This window comes from Oncorhynchus tshawytscha, linkage group LG32 (assembly GCF_018296145.1).
Source record: "Oncorhynchus tshawytscha isolate Ot180627B linkage group LG32, Otsh_v2.0, whole genome shotgun sequence".
Classification (NCBI taxonomy): Eukaryota; Metazoa; Chordata; class Actinopteri; order Salmoniformes; family Salmonidae; genus Oncorhynchus; species Oncorhynchus tshawytscha.
In genome coordinates this window covers 15,220,471-15,238,901 of record NC_056460.1, presented here as the reverse complement: position 1 = coordinate 15,238,901, position 18,431 = coordinate 15,220,471, and the positions used below count along the sequence as shown (strand labels likewise).

Genomic DNA, 18,431 nt, shown 5'->3' with positions numbered 1-18,431 from the left:
AATAGGGTTCTTCAAAGGGTTCTCCTATGGGGACAGCCAAAGAACCCTTTTAGGTTCTAGATAGCACCTTTTTTTCTAATAGTGTACACAGTACAAGTCAAGGTAGTCGTACATGGTGACAAACCATTGGTTAGTGGGAAGGTGGGGACCTTCCTGATGGAATGTTTTTCTCTAATTTAACCTCTAAGTCTATAAAGCCTGTTGAAGCTTTCACCCAGATTATGGTGATTTTTTTTTTATCGAAACATGGGAAAGTATTCTGACCCCTTGACTCTTCCCACATTGTGTTACATTACAGCCATATTCTAAAATGGATTAAATAGTTTTTTCCCCCTCATCAATCTACACACAATAACCCATAATGACAAAGCAAAAACAGGTTTTTAGAAATTGTTGCTACTTTATTAAACATTTAAAACTGAAATATCACATTTACATAAGTATTCAGACCCTTTACTCAGAACTTTGTTGAAGCACCTTCTGGGGTATGACGCTACAAGCTTGGTACAACTGTATTTGGGAATTTCTCCCATTCTTCTCTACAGAGCCTCTCAAGCTCTCTCAGGTTGGATGGGGAGCGTTGCTGCACAGCTATTTTCAGGTCTCTCCAGAGATGTTCAATCGGGTTCAAGTCCGGGCTCTGGCTGGGCCACTCGAGGACATTCAGAGACTTGTCCCGAAGCCACTCCTGCATTGTCTTGGCTGTGTACTTAGGGTCGTTGAACCTTCACCCCAGTCTGAGGTCCTGAGGGCTCTGCAGTAGGTTTCCATCAAGGATCTCTCTGTACTTTGCTCCGTTCATATTTGCCTTGATCCTGACTAGTCTCCCAGTCCCTGCTGCTGGAAAAACATCCCCACAGCATGATGCTGCCACCACCATGTTTCACCATAGGGATGGTGCCAGGTTTCCTCCAGATGTGACGCTTGGAATTCAAGCCAAAGGGTTCAATATTGGTTTCATCAGACCAGAGAATCTTGTTTCTCATGGTCTGAGAGTCTTTAGGTGCCTTTTGGCAAACTCAAAGTGGGCTGTAATGTGCCTTTTACTGAGGAGTGGCTTCCTTCTGTCCACTCTACCATAAAGGCCTGATTGGTGGAGTGCTGGAGGAATGTTGTCCTTCTGGAATGTTCTCCCATCTCCACAGAGGAGCTTTAGAGCTCTGTCAGAGTGACCATCGGGTTCTTGGTCATCTCTCTGACCAAGGCCCTTCTCTCCTGATTGCTTAGTTTGCCCGGGCGGCCAGCTCTAGAAAGTGTCTTGGTGGTTCCAAACTTCTTCCATTTAAGAATGGTGGAGGCCACTGTGTTCTTGGGGACGTTCAATGCTGCAGATGTTTTTTGGTACCCTTCCCCAGATCTGTGCCACAATCCTGTCTCGGAGTTCTACGGACGATTCATTCGACCTCATGGCTTGGTTTTTGCTCTGACATGCACTGTCAACTGTGGGACCTTAATCATGTCCAATCAATTGATTTGACCACAGGTGGCCTCCAATCAAGTTGTAGAAACATCTTAAGGGTGATCAATTGAAACAGGATGCACCTGAGCTCAATTTAGAGTCTCATAGCAAAGGGTCTGAATACTTATTTGAATAAGGTATCTGTTTTTTATTTTTGATACACTTGCAAACATTTCTAAAAACCTATTTTCACTTTGTCATTATGGGGTATTGTGTGTAGATTGCTGAGGAAATGTTCTTCTTGAATCCCTTTTAGAATAGGGCTGTAATGTAACAAAATGTAGAAAAAGTCAAGGGGTCTGGATACTTTCCGAAAGCACTGGAGAGAGGGCCTGCCTGTAAGGGATTGATTTTTCGTAATATCATTATTTTCTCTGTACAACGGCCTATCCACCTTCTGTGGGAAGTAGGCGTCCTTGATTAGCCTACATATCACCAGACTCAAAACCGCTAAAGTCACACTTCTGGGAATAACATGCGCTCAGACTTTATAATAAGCTACATTACTGGAATCCATGTCATGAGCTTGGTAAGACAAAACCAAGCTTTCTGGACTTCCGGATATGAATAACAAGAGCCAAATTCCATGATGCACATGTGGTGTGCCCAACACACTGTCATCATGACCTCACATTACCACACGACTTTGCCTTTTACAGAATTATTCGTATTAGAAGGAATTAGAACAGCTAATTGAGTTTCTGTTTCATTTCAGTAGCATAATTCTTTCAATATGACATTTAGAGAAGGACATTGATAATTCAAGAGACTACAGACATAGACAGTATCATTACACTTTGCCGGTCAAAATAACTAGCTGCATCTGTGAAATGATATTTGTTCTGGCCGAGTTGTACGGAACGCTAGTAGCACTGCCATTATGCCAGCTCACTGAAATCAAAGAGTTAGCCTTACTCCGATCAGACTACAATTCCAGACTTCTCTGAGCTCATTTCAAAAGCCAACTTTAAAGTGTTCCACAGCAAAGCTACAGACATTTTATTTTTAAACAGTTTCAATACCCCCGTTCACTACAAAGGAACAATGTCTGATTCATGAATTGGACTCTTACAATCCCATAATAACAATTCCATTGATACATCAGCATCAAAAGAAATAGAATGAGCAGAAGCAGAACACGACTATTTTGAGAATCGACCACATCTTGAGGAGCTGCAACAGAGGGTGGGATCAAAAGGCATTCGAAGATAAGACAACCGCGGGTTCAGTTCAGTTGGTTTGTGGCAGGGACGGTATGGCTCTGCCATGTTGCCTGCATCTATCCAGTCCTTCAGGATAAGCAGGTGAGGAGATTAGATATGCCATAACATACCTTGGTCTATTATTTCCTATCGGTGAATCTCCAGTGGGAGTACGTCACTGTTCTCATCAACCTTGTTGTCAAGAGACTGGACATTGGCAAGAAGAATGCTAGGGAGTGGTGCACGGTGTGCCCGTCTCCGGAGTCTGACCAGAAGACCGCTTCATTTCCCTCTTTTTCTGAGTCGTTTTTTTGGGTCGCTGCATGTAAATCCACTCCGTTGCACTGGTTGTAAGGCAGAACACAGGATCCGCATCGCGAAAAACATATTCTTGGTCGTACTGATGGTGAGTTGACGCTGATCTTATATTCAGTAGTTCTTCTCGGCTGTATGTAATGAAACCTAAGATGACCTGGGGTACTAGTGTAAGAAATAACACGTAAAAAAACAAAAAACTGCATAGTTTCCTAGGAACGCGAAGCGAGGCGGCCATCTCTGTCGGAAGTACAGAGAATGCTGTTCATCGACTACAGCTCGGCATTCAACACCATAGTACCCTCCAAGCTCGTCATCAAGCTCGAGACCCTGGGTCTCGACCCCGCCCTGTGCAACTGGGTACTAGACTTCCTGACGGGCCGCCCCCAGGTGGTGAGGGTAGGCAACAACATCTCCTCCCCGCTGATCCTCAACACTGGGGCCCCACAAGGGTGCGTTCTGAGCCCTCTCCTGTACTCCCTGTTCACCCACGACTGTGTGGCCACGCACGCCTCCAACTCAATCATCAAGTTTACGGACGACACAACAGTGGTAGGCTTGATTACCAACAACGACAAGACGGCCTACAGGGAGGAGGTGAGGGCCCTCGGAGTGTGGTGTCAGGAAAATAACCTCACACTCAACGTCAACAAAACTAAGGAGATGATTGTGGACTTCAGGAAACAGCAGAGGGAACACCCCCCCATCCACATCGATGGAACAGTAGTGGAGAGGGTAGCAAGTTTTAAGTTCCTCGGCATACACATCACAGACAAACTGAATTGGTCCACTCACACAGACAGCATCGTGAGGAAGGCGCAGCAGCACCTCTTCAACCTCAGGAGGCTGAAGAAATTTGGCTTGTCACCAAAAGCACTCACAAACTTCTACAGATGCACAATCGAGAGCATCCTGGCAGGCTGTATCACCGCCTGGTATGGCAACTGCACCGCCCTCAACCGTAAGGCTCTCCAGAGGGTAGTGAGGTCTGCACAACGCATCACCGGGGGCAAACTACCTGCCCTCCAGGACACCTACACCACCCGATGCTACAGGAAGGCCATAAAGATCATCAAGGACATCAACCACCCGAGCCACTGCCTGTTCACCCCGCTGTCATCCAGAAGGCGAGGTCAGTACAGGTGCATCAAAGCTGGGACCGAGAGACTGAAAAACAGCTTCTATCGCAAGGCCATCAGACTGTTAAACAGCCACCACTAACATTGAGTGGCTACTGCCAACACACTGTCAACGACACTGACTCTACTCCAGCCACTTTAATAATGGGAATTGATGGGAAATTATGTAAATATATCACTAGCCACTTTAAACAATGCTACCTTATATAATGTTACTTACCCTACATTATTCATCTCATATGCATACGTAGATACTGTACTCTATATCATCGACTGCATCCTTATGTAATACATGTATCACTAGCCACTTTAACTATGCCACTTGGTTTACATACTCATCTCATATGTGTATACTGTACTCGATATCATCTACTGTATCTTGCCTATGCTGCTCTGTACCATCACTCATTCATATATCCTTATGTACATATTCTTTATCCCCTTACATTGTGTATAAGACAGTAGTTTTTTGGAATTGTTAGTTAGATTACTTGTTCATTATTACTGCATTGTCGGAACTAGAAGCACAAGCATTTCGCTACACTCGCATTATCATCTGCTAACCATGTGTATGTGACAAATAAAATTTGATTTGATTTGATTTGACTGTTCTCAAGAGCCGGCGGAGGCGCTGTACGGACGTGCTAAAGCATTATGCTTATTTTCTAACACAGCTTCTAATACAGGCCTGCCAAGTAGGACGAATTTGGAGTATCACGCTTTTTCAAAGCATGCCAAGTTTCACAGGTTAATGACCGATTAACGACTGTTTATATGTGTGGATCACAAGAATAGTGGTAATACCTTATTGTGTAATTAAATACATTAAATGACAAGTGACATATTTCAACGGAACAACAATGGAACAATACTCAAGTGCCTTCTGGGTAAGGATGGCTTTTTTAGGAAAGAGCGCAAATAATCGTGACTACACAAAATAGCGGTAAATGTATGAGTTTGCTTCTGCCCTTAATACTGTAGTACGAGAAGTCATTTAAGATGTGTTCAAACACATGAAGAAGACAAGTTGTGATACCAGATCAGACAGACTTTGCAGTCAGAAACACACTGAGGCTGGAAGCTGGCTCCATTCTCCTCAACAGTGGCACTGCTAATCAGTTTTCAAGGTCCAATGCAGACATGTTTTTTTTTATCTCAATATCAAATGATTTCTGTCTAACAACTAAGCACCTTACTGTAAGAGATTTCCATTGAAATGGGCAAAAGTCTTTCAAGAAAGAATTTTGCTAGGACTGTCTGGGAGTGGTCTGAGCGGGGAGGGGAAAACTAGCTGTTATTGGCAGAGAGGTTTTGAACTATCTTTCTTATTGGTCTTTTAACCAATTTACCGCATGGTGATGTCACCAGGCAGGTCAAAACTCCCTCCCCTAGAACAGGATGACATTTCAGGCGGTCTATTGAAACAGCTCTACGACTAAAAGGGCATTATCATCATTTTCAAAATGTCACAGTATTATTCCAACCTCAAAGCATGGAAATATATATAAAACACAGGAAAATCAAGTTTTTGACTGTACCTGGCCTTTAAAAAGTCTACTCCATGTTATACTAGAATTTGAGGAATGTAGGCCATTTGAAAAGCCTGGCTTTGAACACAACCGGCTCAAACAAACTGATCACAGAAGTGTATTTACTCTCAACAGACCTGGGTTCAATAGAGTAGTCACAATAACTGCAAACCCTGCCAATCTGGCACTCCAGGCAGCCTAAAGAAAACACTCAAAGTACTAAAACAACAAAAAGTATTTGATCCGAAGTCTGATTCTCAGAACTACTTCAAACCGATCATCTGGCTACAGTACGTTCTACGCTTTCGTTGAACACGTCAAGCTTGCCAAAACATGCCTAGTTTGAGTTGCATACAACACAAAACGGAGGTAAAATGAACTCTTGTTTAGTGAGACAAGAGCGACTAAAACCGAGACAACCAATCCACATTAAGGTGAAGCATGTAATCAATAGATAGAGTCTTGAAGGAAAAGTCACGCTGTGTTCAAAGGGGTATCCCTCACCAGGAGCCATTCCTGTCCAACTGCCAACATGACGCCATTTAATCCCACCTCTTATTTTGCCATTATAAATAAGCACAAGAACTGTAACCAGGTCAACAAACGCTCAAGCACAGCTTTATTTGCTGCCGAGAATTGAAAACCACTTTTGTGAAATGATATGAATTCGAAAAGCGTCCGCTGAAGCAATATCCCTGAAAGTGTTAAAATACTTCAATATCAACTCGGTTAGTTTCACTTTAAGACAAAAAGGAAGGAGAAAGGCGGCTGTGGAGGCTGCTGAATCTGAATTAAGCATAGATTGGCCTATATTGCAGGAAAGGGGAGAACTAGTTCAATACCTGCCAGGGGTCATGTAGCCACTAGTACACTGTTAAAATGAAGTGCTTTGTAATACCAGAAACTAGTGGCAACTGTGCTGCCACCAACTCAAAGGAGACGAAACGTGAACATTTCTGGGGTATTGAAACACATCAACCTGAGATGTTTTGAAACATGACAGTGTGTTGTAACACCAATTGGTTGAAAACACTATTTTGATGTTTCAAGTTCTGTTTAGTGCAGAATTCTGGCAGGCATAGGGGTTACATTACATCAAACATTGCAGGATACTGTATTTGCCTCTACTGTAAAAAGTTGTAAATGTGGGAATGTGTCGTCTTATCATTGAACGTAATTTGGCCTGATAATTTTGATATCCGTTCATTATTATCCATTACACCTCATGGCATAACAAGTTGCGTAATACTAATATAGAAGTATACATTTCTTTCTTCAAACATGCATACAACATTGTGTAAAATAATCAGAAAATCTAAAATGTTGAATTACCCACAATCCTCTAAAAACTGAGCCACGTGGGAAGATAGGAAATGCAAGAACATACTTCTGATTAGTTAAATAAATACATTTTCTCTATCTTTGGTTATCCTCATATGAAATATCTTACATTTTGAGAAACATTAAGTTGGATTGAGTTGTTTCAATGATTTGTTAATTTAATTGACCCATAAAATGTAAGAATAACATTTTATGGTTCAATTAAAATAACAAATCATTGAAACAACTCAATATTAGGAAGGTGTTCCTAATGTAAGGTATTCTCAGTTTAGTCTGCAAAAAATATATATTTTGTGTGTTTTGATGCTGCCTTTTACATGCACTGAAAACCCCCCAAAGTGTTTTCACAACACTATCTTAAAAACACCCAAATTTAAATATAAGAACCACTTTGAGTGTTTCAGAGTGCTTTTATTCTGTTTTAAACCACTATCTGTGTATTCATTACACAATCATCGTGTTTCGAGTCATTCTGTTTTTACAGTGTAGTCTACACTGGAGGCCTCTTTCTCAACTCCAATCAAGCACATACAGCACATATTATTCTAGTTATATGTGAGACAGAAACAGGCACGAGTGGAATGGAGCAGAACTGGAAAACGAGGAATGACACTTTCGAGGAACGATGGCGATGCGCTGCTTAGTTTGAACGACAGCAGTCCTTCCCACCTGCAGTGGCTGGCACTGGGCCAAGTTACACTGTCCAAGGTTATGGAGTTCATGGAGGGATACGATTAAAATCAACCCTCTCTGTCTGTCTGTGTGTGTGTGTGTGTGTGTGTGTGTGTGTGTGTGTGTGTGTGTGCATGTGATTCAAAACACAAGCAGAAGGCGAACCTCGATCTACCTTTTTAAATATGTCACGTGTCTATGAAATATGCCAACATAATACTAGTAAAACTAAGGGGCTGCAACAAAGTGGGTGCAACAAGTGAGTGACATTAATTCGTTCAAAAAACAAGACTGGACGTGAGTGTGATTGGCCCCATTCTGTGTGTGCTACTTGGGTTCATCCCAAAGGGAACACGTTGACCCACTCATTAACCCACTACTCCTGCTGCTTGACCACCTAATCTCCTGTATGGCTAGTAGTCTCTAATTGTCGCTAATTGTCACTGTCACTACTAGTCGCTAATTGTCACGAATTGTTGCAATCCGACAGAAACTAACAAAGGGGTTCAGAAGTTTCCAAGGGGTTGTCTGTCTCGATTTAAAGGTCTAGGATGACGATAGTGGCTTAGGTCAAGCCACCAACCTGAACCTTAGCATGGGGGCATAGTATTAAGAACTGCCACCACAGTTTTTTTTCAGGTGGAAGCTGGTTTACTTCACAGTTGCAGTGCAGAAAGTGAAATCTTCAACCACAAACAGAGCCAGCAAGAAACGGCTAATTCAGAATCCTCAAAAACCTGAGTTCAAAAGTCAAACTAATTACGCTTTTTGTGTGCTTTACACTGAGTATACCAAACATTAGGAACACCTTCCTAAGATTGTGTTGCACCCCCCACACCCCCGCCCTCAGAACACCTCAATACGTTGAGGCATGGACTCTACAAGGTGTCAAAAGCGTTCCACAGGGATGCTGACCCATGTTGACTCCAATACCTCCCACAGTTCGGTCAAATTGGCTGGATGTCCTCTGGATGGCGGACCGTTCTTGATACACAAGGGAAACGGTTGAGCGTGGAAAAACCCAGCAACAGTGGAGTTCTTGACACAAACCAGTGCACCTGGCACCTACTACCATACCTCATTCAAAGGCATTTAAACCTTTTGTCTTGCCCATTCACCCTCTGAATGGCACACATACACAATCCATGTCTCAATTGTCTCAAGGCTTAAAAATCATATTTTAACCTGTCTCCTCCCTTTCACATACACTGACTGAAGTGGATTTAACAAGTGACCTCCATAAGGGATCATAGCTTTCACCTGGATTCACCTGGTCAGTCTGTCATGGAAAGAGCAGGTGTTCTAAATGTTTTTTCCACTCAGTGTATCTCTAAAGTATGTAGCTGTTGGAGCAGATGTGGCGGGAGGCTTTTTTCTTTCGTTCTTCAACCCAACTTCAGACGGCTGTGCAGCAACCAGCTCCACAAGAGGCAGTCAAATTAATTAACAATGACTTACAATACAAAGCACTTTGAACCGAGTGTGGTGCCGTGACTAGAGGCAGATTGACGAGAAACTTTGACCTCCCTTCCTCAGGATTTACAACCGCTCCAGAGGTTGGACGGAAGGAAGGCGAGTTCCCTCTGGAGCAGAGCCAAGAACAGGAACCCAAAGACCACACTGGCACCTGGCCTCGTGGCCTTGCTGGGAGGCTGGAACCTGGAGGACTAGGGTTTAGTCTGATGTACCTTACCTATATGTACAATCTACAAAAAGGTTATATCTAGAGCTTTAAAACGGCAATATATAACCAAATATACAAACAAATTCACACAGAAATTGGAGTTATAGATCTGTCATTCTCATTGAAAGCAAGTCTAAGAAGTGACAGATCTGTTCTATGGGGCGCAATTTCTATGCTTCCAGTTCTTAAAGATGCACAATGCAGAAATCGCTCCGCCATTTCCTGGTTGCTAAAAGTCTAATAGGTCGCCTAATATCAGTTTGTGACAAAACAAGCAAGAATCGCGTAGAGAATCACTGTGCCCTCTAAACCATCTAAACCGCTGTGAAACATATTTTCCATAAGCAAAAATATAGCATTTTCAGCTGTGTGAAGCTGGAGTTTAAAACTGAAGCTGTGGTGGTAGATAATGGGGGTTTTACAGGTCATGTTCTGGGATCACTGATGATGTCTAAAGGACTGGCCATAGGTCAGCAATATCCTACAATACATAAGATTATCAATGCAGCTGCTGTTCTGTTCTGACCACCTTCTAGTCTGCTAATCATATCCATGTATTAATGAATCCATTATGCAAATGAAAATGCATACCATTGTCCGCTATATTAATAGAAACCTAATTTGAAGTAATCACACCATGGTTTTTGTAAAGATTTTCAACACTGACAGAAACCTTCAAATGAATGTGACCAAATTAATGAAAATGCATAATATGTAACATATTATACATTAGCCTTCAAACAAGGCTACTATGACAAGCACAGTTATTTTTTCCATTCATTTCCTTCTCATTAACCGGACTTGACAATAAACCAAAACAAACACTCTAGCGATTGAATAATTAATATAAAATGCCTAATTGATATTATTTCAGGGAAAGTTCAGGGAGTTCAGGGAAATCATAGTCATATTGACTAGATGAACATGGTCACAACCAGTCTTAAAGTTAAGTATGTATGATAGGCCACAAAGTGTAAGTAGTCTTTTTCAAGCCTCGTAATGATGTAACAACCGTAATGATGTAACAACCGCAATGATGTAAAAACCGTAATGATGTAACTACCATAATGATGTAACAACCATAATGATGTAAAAACCGTAATGATGTAACAACCGTAATGATATAAAAACGTAATGATGTAACAACCATAATGATGTAAAAACCATAATGATGTAACAAACGTAATGATGTAACAACCATAATGATGTCAAAAAACGTAATGATGTATATAACAACCGTAATGATGTAACAACTGTAATGATACAACAAACATAATGATGTAACAACCTGGGTAATAATGTAACAACCATAATGATGTAACAACCATAATGGTGTAACAACAGTAATGATGTAACAACCGTAATGATGTAACAACCGTAATGGTGTAAAAAATGTAATGCTATAACAACCATAATGATGTAACAACCGTAATGATGTAAAAACCATAATGATGTAAAAAATGTAATGATATAACAACCGTAATGATGTAACAACCGTAATGATGTAACAACCGTAATGATGTAACAACTGTAATGATGTAACAAATGTAGTGATATCACAACCGTAATGATGTAACAACCATAATGATGAAACAACCATAATGATGTAACAACAATAATGATGTAACAACCGTAATGATGTAAAAACCGTAATGGTGTAAAAAATTTAATGATGTAACAACTGTAATGATGTAACAACTGTAATGATGAAACAACCATAATGATGTAAAAACATAATGGTGTAAAAACAATAATGATGTAACAACCGTAATGATGTAACAACCATAATGATGTAAAACCATAATGGTGTAAAAAATGTAATGATGTAACAACCGTAATGATGTAACAACCGTCGTGATGTAACAACCGTAATGATGTAACAACCATAATGATGTAATAACCGTAATGAAGTAACAACCATAATGATGTAACAACCATAATGATGTAACAACCATAATGATGTAACAACTGTAATGATGTAACAACCGTAATGAAGTAATAACTGTAATGATATAACAACCGTAGTGATGTAACAACCGTAATGATGTAAAAAATGTACTGATGTAACAACCGTAGTGATGTAACAACCGTAATGATGTAAAAAATGTAATGATATAACAACCGTAGTGATATAAAAAATGTAATGATATAACAACCGTAGTGATGTAACAACCGTAATGATGTAAAAACCGTAATGATGTAACAACCGTAATGATGTAACAACCATAATGATGTAAAAATGTAATGATATAACAACCGTAGTGATGTAACAACCATAATGATGTAAAAAGTGTAATGATGTAAAAACGTAATTATGTAACAACCGTAATGATGTAACAACCGTAATGATGTAGCAACCATAATGATGTACAAAAAAACACATAATGATGTAACAACCATAATGATGTCATTCTCATTAAAAATGTAATGATATAACAACCATAGTGATGTAACAACCATAATGATGTAAAAACCGTAATGATGTAAAAAACGTAATTATTAAACAACAGTAATGATGTAACAACTGTAATGATGTAACAACCGTAATGACATAGCAACTGTAAAGATAGCAACCGTAATGATGTAACAACCGCAATGATGTAACAACCGTAATGATGTAACAACCATAATGATGTAAAAACCATAATGGTGTAAAAAATGTAATGATGTAACAACCGTAATGATGTAACAGCCGTAGTGATGTAACAACCGTAATGATGTAACACCCATAATGATGTAACAACTGTAATGATATAACAACTGTAATGATGTAACAACCGTAATGATGTAACAACCGTAATGAAGTAACAACCATAATGATGTAACAACCATAATGATGTTACAACTGATAATGAATGTAACAACTGTAATGATAGAACAACCTAATCATATCCAGTGATGTAACAACCGTAATGATGTAACATGGTTTTTGTAAAACCATAATGATGTAACAACCGTAATGATATAACAACCGTAGTGATGTAACAACCGTAATGATGTAAAAAAATGTACTGATGTAACAACCGTAGTGATGTAACAACCGTAATTATGTAAAAAAATGTAATGATATAACAACCGTAGTGATGTACAAAAAGTAATGATATAACAACCGTAGTGATGTAACAATTAATGATGTAACAACCATAATGATGTAAAAACCTTAATGATGTAAAAACCATAATGATGTAAAAAATGTAATGATATAACAACCGTAATGTTGTAACAACCATAATGATGTAACAACCGTAATGATGTAATGTTGTAACAACCGTAATGATGTAACAACCGTAATGATGTAACAACCGTAATGATGTAACAACCGCAATGATGTAAAAACCGTAATGATGTAACTACCATAATGATGTAACAACCATAATGATGTAAAAACCGTAATGATGTAACAACCGTAATGATATAAAAACGTAATGATGTAACAACCATAATGATGTAAAAACCATAATGATGTAACAAACGTAATGATGTAACAACCATAATGATGTAAAAAACGTAATGATGTATATAACAACCGTAATGATGTAACAACTGTAATGATACAACAAACATAATGATGTAACAACCGTAATAATGTAACAACCATAATGATGTAACAACCATAATGGTGTAACAACAGTAATGATGTAACAACCGTAATGATGTAACAACCGTAATGGTGTAAAAAATGTAATGCTATAACAACCATAATGATGTAACAACCGTAATGATGTAAAAACCATAATGATGTAAAAAATGTAATGATATAACAACCGTAATGATGTAACAACCGTAATGATGTAACAACCGTAATGATGTAACAACTGTAATGATGTAACAAATGTAGTGATATCACAACCGTAATGATGTAACAACCATAATGATGAAACAACCATAATGATGTAACAACAATAATGATGTAACAACCGTAATGATGTAAAAACCGTAATGGTGTAAAAAATTTAATGATGTAACAACTGTAATGATGTAACAACTGTAATGATGAAACAACCATAATGATGTAAAAAACATAATGGTGTAAAAACAATAATGATGTAACAACCGTAATGATGTAACAACCATAATGATGTAAAAACCATAATGGTGTAAAAAATGTAATGATGTAACAACCGTAATGATGTAACAACCGTCGTGATGTAACAACCGTAATGATGTAACAACCATAATGATGTAATAACCGTAATGAAGTAACAACCATAATGATGTAACAACCATAATGATGTAACAACCATAATGATGTAACAACTGTAATGATGTAACAACCGTAATGAAGTAATAACTGTAATGATATAACAACCGTAGTGATGTAACAACCGTAATGATGTAAAAAATGTACTGATGTAACAACCGTAGTGATGTAACAACCGTAATGATGTAAAAAATGTAATGATATAACAACCGTAGTGATATAAAAAATGTAATGATATAACAACCGTAGTGATGTAACAACCGTAATGATGTAAAAACCGTAATGATGTAACAACCGTAATGATGTAACAACCATAATGATGTAAAAAAATGTAATGATATAACAACCGTAGTGATGTAACAACCATAATGATGTAAAAAGTGTAATGATGTAAAAAACGTAATTATGTAACAACCGTAATGATGTAACAACCGTAATGATGTAGCAACCATAATGATGTAAAAAACACATAATGATGTAACAACCATAATGATGTAAAAAATGTAATGATATAACAACCATAGTGATGTAACAACCATAATGATGTAAAAACCGTAATGATGTAAAAAACGTAATTATTAAACAACCGTAATGATGTAACAACTGTAATGATGTAACAACCGTAATGACATAGCAACTGTAATGACGTAGCAACCGTAATGATGTAACAACCGCAATGATGTAACAACCGTAATGATGTAACAACCATAATGATGTAAAAACCATAATGGTGTAAAAAATGTAATGATGTAACAACCGTAATGATGTAACAGCCGTAGTGATGTAACAACCGTAATGATGTAACACCCATAATGATGTAACAACTGTAATGATATAACAACTGTAATGATGTAACAACCGTAATGATGTAACAACCGTAATGAAGTAACAACCATAATGATGTAACAACCATAATGATGTTACAACTGTAATGAAGTAACAACTGTAATGATAGAACAACCGTAGTGATGTAACAACCGTAATGATGTAACAACCATAATGATGTAACAACCGTAATGATATAACAACCGTAGTGATGTAACAACCGTAATGATGTAAAAAATGTACTGATGTAACAACCGTAGTGATGTAACAACCGTAATTATGTAAAAAAATGTAATGATATAACAACCGTAGTGATGTACAAAAAGTAATGATATAACAACCGTAGTGATGTAACAACCGTAATGATGTAACAACCATAATGATGTAAAAACCTTAATGATGTAAAAACCATAATGATGTAAAAAATGTAATGATATAACAACCGTAATGTTGTAACAACCATAATGATGTAACAACCGTAATGATGTAATGTTGTAACAACCGTAATGATGTAACAACCGTAATGATGTAACAACCGTAATGACGTAACAACCGTGTGCACAGAAGCTGCCTGATCAAAATGTATATCGTTCCTGCTATCAACAGACAGGTGTGATTGTCAGTGTCAGACAGTGACGAAACCAAAACGCACCTTAAAATGAAAACTTTACAAAGTGAGTAACTATGTCATAAAGTGTAACTCTGTGGGTGTTAAGAGAGAGGAGTTATTCATTATTCACACGACTGCATTCCAGTGGGCAGGACGAAGGGAGTTAAACACCACCATCATTCAGAGGCAATGCACACAACTTAGAGTAGGGAGAGGAGGGGATTTAAGCAGGTTCTCAAACAAGATGCCCCCACCTGATAACCTTAGCACTGACGCGGTTGTACCATTCCCATGAATGAATTTCCTAATGCAAGTCACAAACCACAGAGGGGGAGAGGGGTGGAGAGAGAGAGAGAGAGAGAGAGAGAGAGAGAGAGAGAGAGAGAGAGAGAGAGAGAAGAGAGAGAGAGAGAGAAGGAGGAGAGAGAGAGAGAGAGAGAGAGAGAGAGAGAGAGCGAGAAGGAGAGAGAGAGAGAGAGAGAGAGAGAGAGAGAGAGAGAGAGAAGAGAGAGAGAGAGAGAGAGAGAGAGAGAGAGAGAGAGAAGAGAGAGAGGGAGAGAGAGAGAGAGAAGGAGAGAGAGAGAGAGAGAGAGAGAGAGAGAGAGAAAGAGAGAGTGGGAGGGGAACCGTGTGAACATTAACGAGGAATGGAAGTGATGGTGAAAGATAACATGAACATTCCCCCTCCCCACCTTTTCTTTGCAGGAAATGACCCAAGAGGTGACAACAAATATGCCCTTACATCTCTGACAAGGAATGGCAGCCAGCTACTTTAGGATGCCATTCCTCCCCACCTCACCTCGCCTCTTTTCTTTTTATTGTATCTGGGATCTTTTGTGACACCCTTCCTGATGGAGCAACGCCACAATCCATCTTCCTGAAAGTCGGGTTTCGTGGTTTGGCTTTAACATCTTTGTTTATACACTTGAAACACTTGGGAGACACCTGAAGGACAGCAGGCCATCCGTGCTATGAGGTCATTCACGTGTCTCAGTCAAGTTTTAAATGACAGTAACCTGTTATTAGACAGTAAGACACACATTACTTGACCATTTTCCCGGGGGAAATGGTCTTCGAGCTCTCTATGATGTCATAGTATTATCATAGTAGGAGATCTGATCTGGATATTATTATGTCAAGTGTGTGACATTATACGTACAGTCAAGGAACTGGGACAGTGTTGTTCCCAGAGGCAAATACCCCCTGATTGAAGGTTGTGATGTTTTCCCCAACTATAAAATGCCATAAATATGTTGATATGAATAGAAATCTACACTGGAGATGTAATACGGTGAATTGACTGCTTACTAATGAATAGCAACACGTGTCTCTCTAGGTTATTATATCATCGGTCTGTGTTCCGATGAAACGCCATTCTCACATTTGCAATGAATCCCTAGACCATAGACATGCCAAATGAAAGCCAATGATGGAACAGTCATCCCACATTTAGCTTGAAATGGCATGATCATTTGATTGACAGGGTACAGTTGGCCAATAAAAATGAAACCCCTCTCACCTTTCTTGAACTCCTCCAGCATGGCATCCAGCCTGGTGTCATTGAACACAAAATGCAGCTGATGGCTGTAAAACTTAGTGATGGTTTTCAGCGGCGTAGAATCATCTGGGTCGACAAACGCCAGGTCCTTCACGAACAATAGATCCACAATGTTGGACCTCTCACCCTCGAACACGGGGATGCGCGTGTAGCCGCTCTCCATAATTTCAGACATGGTGTTGAAGTCGAGGATAGCATCACCTGGAATCATAAAACAATCTCTTAGCGGGGTCATCACGTCCTCCACAGTCTTAGTCCGCAGTTCCAAGGCGCCCTGAATGATGTTCAACTCCTCTTTGACCAGATCATTGTACGGATCCGTGACTCTGAGCATCTCCAAAAGCTTCTCTCGGTTGTACACAGTGCCTATCTCTTGGCCCAAAAGGTAATCTAGAAGTTTGCTCACTGGGTATGAAGCAGGGAAGGTGAGCAGCATGAAAAACTTGGTGAGGAAAATGGTGTTGGCTCCAACGGCAAGGCCATGTCTTGAGCATATGGCTTGAGGGACAATCTCTCCAAAGATGACAATTCCAATAGTTGACATCACCACAGCTATCAGCCCAGAACCTGCAATATCATCAAATAAGATAGTTAGAGTTGTATTGACGAGCACGTTGCCTAGGAGAAGTGAGCAAAGCAGGTAATTCCCTTGGCTCCTAACTGGCTCTATCTTTTTGGCATAATTCTTCTCCATCTCTGTGCCACAATTCTGAACTATTTGGAGCTCCATTGGGTCCAGTGCCATCAGTCCCAAGTTCAACCCGCTGAACATGCCTGACAGACACAGCAACATGGAAATAAAGATGACTTGAAGCCAGAAGGGGAGCAGAAACCTCTTCTCCTCCACAACTATCACTTTCGTGTCATCTCCGTCGTGGTAAATCCAGGTGTTTTCGGTCCATGGGTCGTGCAGGCCGGCGGCGTGATGGGCAGGTGTCGAGGTGGCGATGCACAGGTAATACGATTTACTCCTCTCGGTTTTTCGAAGGGGTTTGACCTCGATTTCAACTACTCCCGAAGTCCTGCGACTTAGAATGATGTTGGGCAAGATGATTATATCCGAGGTCCTGATACCGCAGGGATGCGCGGATGTATCCTCTTTGCTCCCGTTGTCCCCCGATAAGCTGTCGATGTCCCCGACTGGTCGGATCTGCTCGTGTTCCGTAAATGCAATTTTGGACCAGGTCTCGTTGTTTATGTTTTGCCCGTAGACCCTCAATTTGACACGAGACCGTTCACTCACCCGTAGATAGCCCCTATCCATAAAGGAAATGTCGTCCGTGTCCTCCAACCGGAGCCCGATGATAACCGTGTCCGACTCTACCCCGCCTTCCTTGCCACTTGTCGAGGTGACCAAACAACCGCTGACAGTTAAGAAAATCATCGTCAGAGCTCGAACCCGGCTAAGTGACGCCATTTTTGCAGAGGGTACTGGGGCCGAAGGCTCAGCCATGTTGATAATGGGCAACCTCCTGAATGAAAAGGGCTTTTAAAAATCAGAGCCAATCGGAGTCAGCCTTCATCTCCACCGGGGGTCGCCGTGATTTGTGCAGCATCGGGGACCCAAGCGCTTGGTTCCACTACGAGTCCGAAACTGATTACTCCTAGAGCGAACTCGTGCCTCCCCTGATGTCCCGGAGACAGACGACCGTAGCACCCAATCCAGTGCGGTAGTTGGACGGGGGCGGAGTTTTCGCCGCAGCTCCAACGAATGAAATTCCAAAACAAGCGCACCTCGCCTAAGACACTTTCCTCGTGACTTTTTCAGATGGAATTCAGAGGCAACCAATAAATAATGAATTGGTGGATAGATCCATAATATTTGATTAAACTGGGGGGGATTGAATGGTGCGTCATTATGCAATGTTCTCTCCATTGCAGAGGTGAGCGAGAGGT

At 40.2% G+C, this 18,431-nt stretch overlaps 1 protein-coding gene across 1 annotated transcript in view; it reads right to left on the bottom strand.

Moving 5' to 3' along the window:
- The window catches only part of LOC112230102 (metal transporter CNNM2), a 65,332-nt gene extending 47,157 nt beyond the window's left edge, over positions 1-18,175 (bottom strand). Inside the window, 1 exon segment of the mRNA XM_042310888.1 lies at positions 16,497-18,175. Coding sequence (XP_042166822.1) covers positions 16,497-17,988 — 1,492 coding nt within the window. The 5' untranslated portion in view covers positions 17,989-18,175.
- Positions 18,176-18,431: the final 256 nt, after the last annotated feature.